The sequence below is a fragment of the Austrofundulus limnaeus genome, unplaced genomic scaffold (genome assembly GCF_001266775.1).
Source record: "Austrofundulus limnaeus strain Quisiro unplaced genomic scaffold, Austrofundulus_limnaeus-1.0 Scaffold2, whole genome shotgun sequence".
Classification (NCBI taxonomy): domain Eukaryota; kingdom Metazoa; phylum Chordata; class Actinopteri; order Cyprinodontiformes; family Rivulidae; genus Austrofundulus; species Austrofundulus limnaeus.
The window spans coordinates 8,761,214-8,764,713 of NW_013952404.1; the positions used below are offsets into that span (position 1 = coordinate 8,761,214).

Below are 3,500 nucleotides of genomic sequence, written 5' to 3' on the forward strand. Positions count from 1 at the left end.
TAACTGCATGCTGCTCAGAGACARGAGAGAGAAAAAACGAACCTGAAAACGTGTGTGTGAGGTGAGGTTTATTAAATGTGATTTTTCCCTAAAGGGATAAGGTTCTGTGTGTGTTTGTTTGATGAAGTTTGTGTGTTGAAGAAAATTTGTGTTCCAACAAGAAGTACCAGGAGGTGACGACTCATAGAGGTGGAAAAAAAAGGAGATGAAAAACACAAGTCAGCTGTAATTTCATCAGCGTGACAAAAATGTCACAGTTATGCCAGGAAATTTTCAAACGGTGCAATCCTATGCCACAGCAAGAGCCAAACTGGAAAGGTCAGAGGTCAACTGGAAGTAAGTTCAGCTCAGCTGCTGTTCTGACCGATGGAGGTTAGGAATTAGATCCACACGATGGGAAAATACTGATTCACCATAACTCTCCAAATAAAGGAGAATATGCTCCACCAATGGAAAGTTTAAATAAAAATGTCCAGAACTAGCAAAAATATTCAAGGGTCACTGGAGTTTTGCAATCTTTGTATGGTGGGCGATGGTGTAATTGGTGCGTTTTTATGAAACTTTTAACTTTTGGAATCAATCCGATTCAAGATGGCTGCCAGCTAATCCACTTTAGCAAATGGCTTCACTACAATGTCATCAGTCACACAGATGTTGAGCTAACATTTGGTGTGGTTTAATCTGAGAGTTATCCCCAACATATATTTTGACTCAGAGTAGAGCCGCTGCTCCTCCTCGTCGAGAGGAGGCAYTTGAGGTGACTCGGGCATCTGGTTAGGATGCCTCCTGGACGCCTCCTTGGTGAGGTGTTCCGGGCACGTCCCACTGGGAGGAGGCCCCGAGGAAGACCCAGGACACGCTGGAGGGACTATGTTTCTCAGCTAGCCTAAGAAGACCTTTGGATTCCCCCGGACGAGCTGGGCCAAGTGGCTGGGGAGAGGGAAGTCTGGGTCTCTCTGCTTAGGCTGCTGCCCCCGCGACCCGACCCCAGATAAGCAGAAGAAAACAGACGAACGGACGGATATATTTTGACTGTTAACAGATTGGGCAACATCTTCGTTTAAGAATGTTTCTTCCAAGAATGACTCCTTTTTAAAATTCATTTTGTAAAAGTCTTAGAAGTAGCAATACACCTAAAAGACATGCGTCATTTTTGGAGCCAAAGTCAGTTAATTTAAAAAAAAGAGGGAAAAAAGTAACTTTGCACATCATTGTTGTTTTAGAATATAACAGGTTTTGATTTTCAGGCCAGAAAATCTCCCCATGAAAGACCACCCATGAGCAGATCGTTTATTTGGACCTGATGGACTTTGCTCCCTCTTCATCAAAACTAGATTTATATAAAAATCTGATCTTTGTCCACAGATTTGTAACCGAAGAGAGGGTCTGGAAGGTGTCTGGCATGTCTAAAAGAGCACTAGACAGCAAAGAGGAGAGCAGGGGGTTGTGTGTGTGTGTGAAGAATGTTTACACTTCACAAGTACAACGCCATCTGTCTGTCTGTGTTAACACATGTCAGACTGCATCCCATGCAGCCTTTGGCATGTCTGCAAAAACAAACCCTCCATCACTTGGTGAGATGTTTGGGGGGGGGGGGGGGGTAGAGGCACATAACCCAGGTCATAGTTTAAGATCATCAGTGAATCAATGTGAGATAAAAGCAGCTCATGTGTCCTCTGATAGTTATTATACTTAAAGTTTTCTACACCCACACACTGTGAGGCATTTTGTCCATGAATGAATAAGGTGAATCACTGGTGGTGGTGGTGTGTGTGTGTGTGTGTGTGGGGGGGGATGTCAGTAAGCCTGCATGAAACATAATTTCAACCAGACAAATCTCATTTCCACGACAGCTGTTCATTACTTTTCTGCCTCGTGAAGTTTTGACACAAAGAGATGTGTTAATGAATCAAAGCTGGAGCATTTGCTCAGCCATGCTTGTCTCGTTTGATCATAGGAAGCCGTGCGGATTGATGATTTCTTACTGAACCCTGAGCTCTCCCTGCTTCTAATACATCTCACAGAATAGGATTTCACTCCACAGATTAAATGTGCTCAGCAGCACCTCTTTGTACACAAACTCGTTCTGCTGCAGAGTACAAAAATAATGTAAAAAGGGACAAATGTGATTAAATGCATAAAGTTTTTTTTTCTTCTGTGTGCTGAAGTCCTCATCTGTCCACTAAGTGGTGCTCATGGGTGAAAGACTTGTTTAACATTAATTTTCTGGATTACAGGGAGTCAGTCACAGAGGAAAATATCAAAGATGTTCCTTTTTAGCCTCAATGTAAACATAGACTATAAACAAACAACCGAGTAAACATTATTAAATAGATAGAATTAATAAAATGTAAAAGGAGCCAAACTAATATAATTTAACTACATTTAAATGTGGTAAGGATCCATTCAAACACAGATTGATCTTAAGCCAACAGAAACACTCTGTAGTGCAATAAACATGGACAGTCTAGTTTTTTGTTATTTCACCTCTAAATGTGCATTTGACAATTGTCCTGTATAAACGTGAAGAAAATTTATTCCTGAATGCCCTAAATCAAGCTCGCCATCATCACTGATGCAGGATGAGAGGCTCTTTGCTTCTCAAAGCAACATGAAACCACTTATAATCAAGTTTTCCACATTTATTTTCAGAATTTGTGCAAATCCAAATACAAACTGAATATGAGTCACATCTGATTTTCCTTCTCCATTGTCTACTCAGAAGATGGTCTGTCCCCCCCCCTCCAACATCTTGGATGTGAAGAATGTGTACTCGGGTGTGAAGGAACAGAAGCTTGGCTTGTTACTGTCGACTCTGCACCTGGTCCCGACCCTCTGAAGTGCTCCCTGCTCTCTGGAAAACTGTGATAAACTCAAAAGTTGAAATATATAAAGTGAAAATGTACGCCTCAGTTAACTGCCTCCTCGGTTTTCTAAAACGATACCATTATCTTGACAATTCTGAGGCACACTTTGATCTGTAATTAAATGTATTTTTACATTTGCTTGTCCAGACAAGTCTTAGGTCTGTAGTATATTATTATGCACTTGATGAAGTTGATAAACCTTTTGTGATTTGTTACTGAGCTGCCAGATGCGGCTAGTGGGGTTTAAAGTTAGCAGAAATTCATTTAGAGCCTCTCAAGACAAAGAAGACAGCGAGATGAGACATAAATAAAGACTTTTTATTTCAGATTTGAAGTGACATACGTCATGATTGAATAATCCAGGATACTGTATATGTTAAAGGGAGGGTGTTAGTTTCAGTCGGGATATAAACACTGTTTAAAACAGGGTTTTGGGTTAACTCCATGTTAAGGTTTCATGTCGGCTGACGTTTACGACTCGTGTCAGTTTTACATCCACGGAGCCATCACAGACGTCTCCTTTTGTGCCTGCTGAGGAAAAGAAAAGTATCAACACTAAAAGTCCTGATGCATCTCAGTAATCCAGGTAAAAAATCAAAAAGAAAAAAATTGTATAGGTCTTCTGGACGGGTT

The 3,500-nt window shown here is 41.0% G+C and overlaps 1 protein-coding gene across 4 annotated transcripts in view; it reads right to left on the reverse strand.

Moving 5' to 3' along the window:
- Positions 1–3,164: 3,164 nt before the first annotated feature.
- LOC106521895 (sorting nexin-14) overlaps positions 3,165–3,500 on the reverse strand; it is a 21,770-nt gene continuing 21,434 nt past the window's right edge. For 3 of the 4 annotated variants that reach the window (XM_014014656.1, XM_014014680.1, XM_014014671.1), the window contains one exon: positions 3,165–3,398. In XM_014014656.1, coding sequence (XP_013870110.1) covers positions 3,357–3,398 — 42 coding nt within the window. In that variant the 3' untranslated portion in view covers positions 3,165–3,356. The remainder of the gene's footprint in view (positions 3,399–3,500) is intronic. The other variant, XM_014014663.1, reaches the window with a different exon arrangement.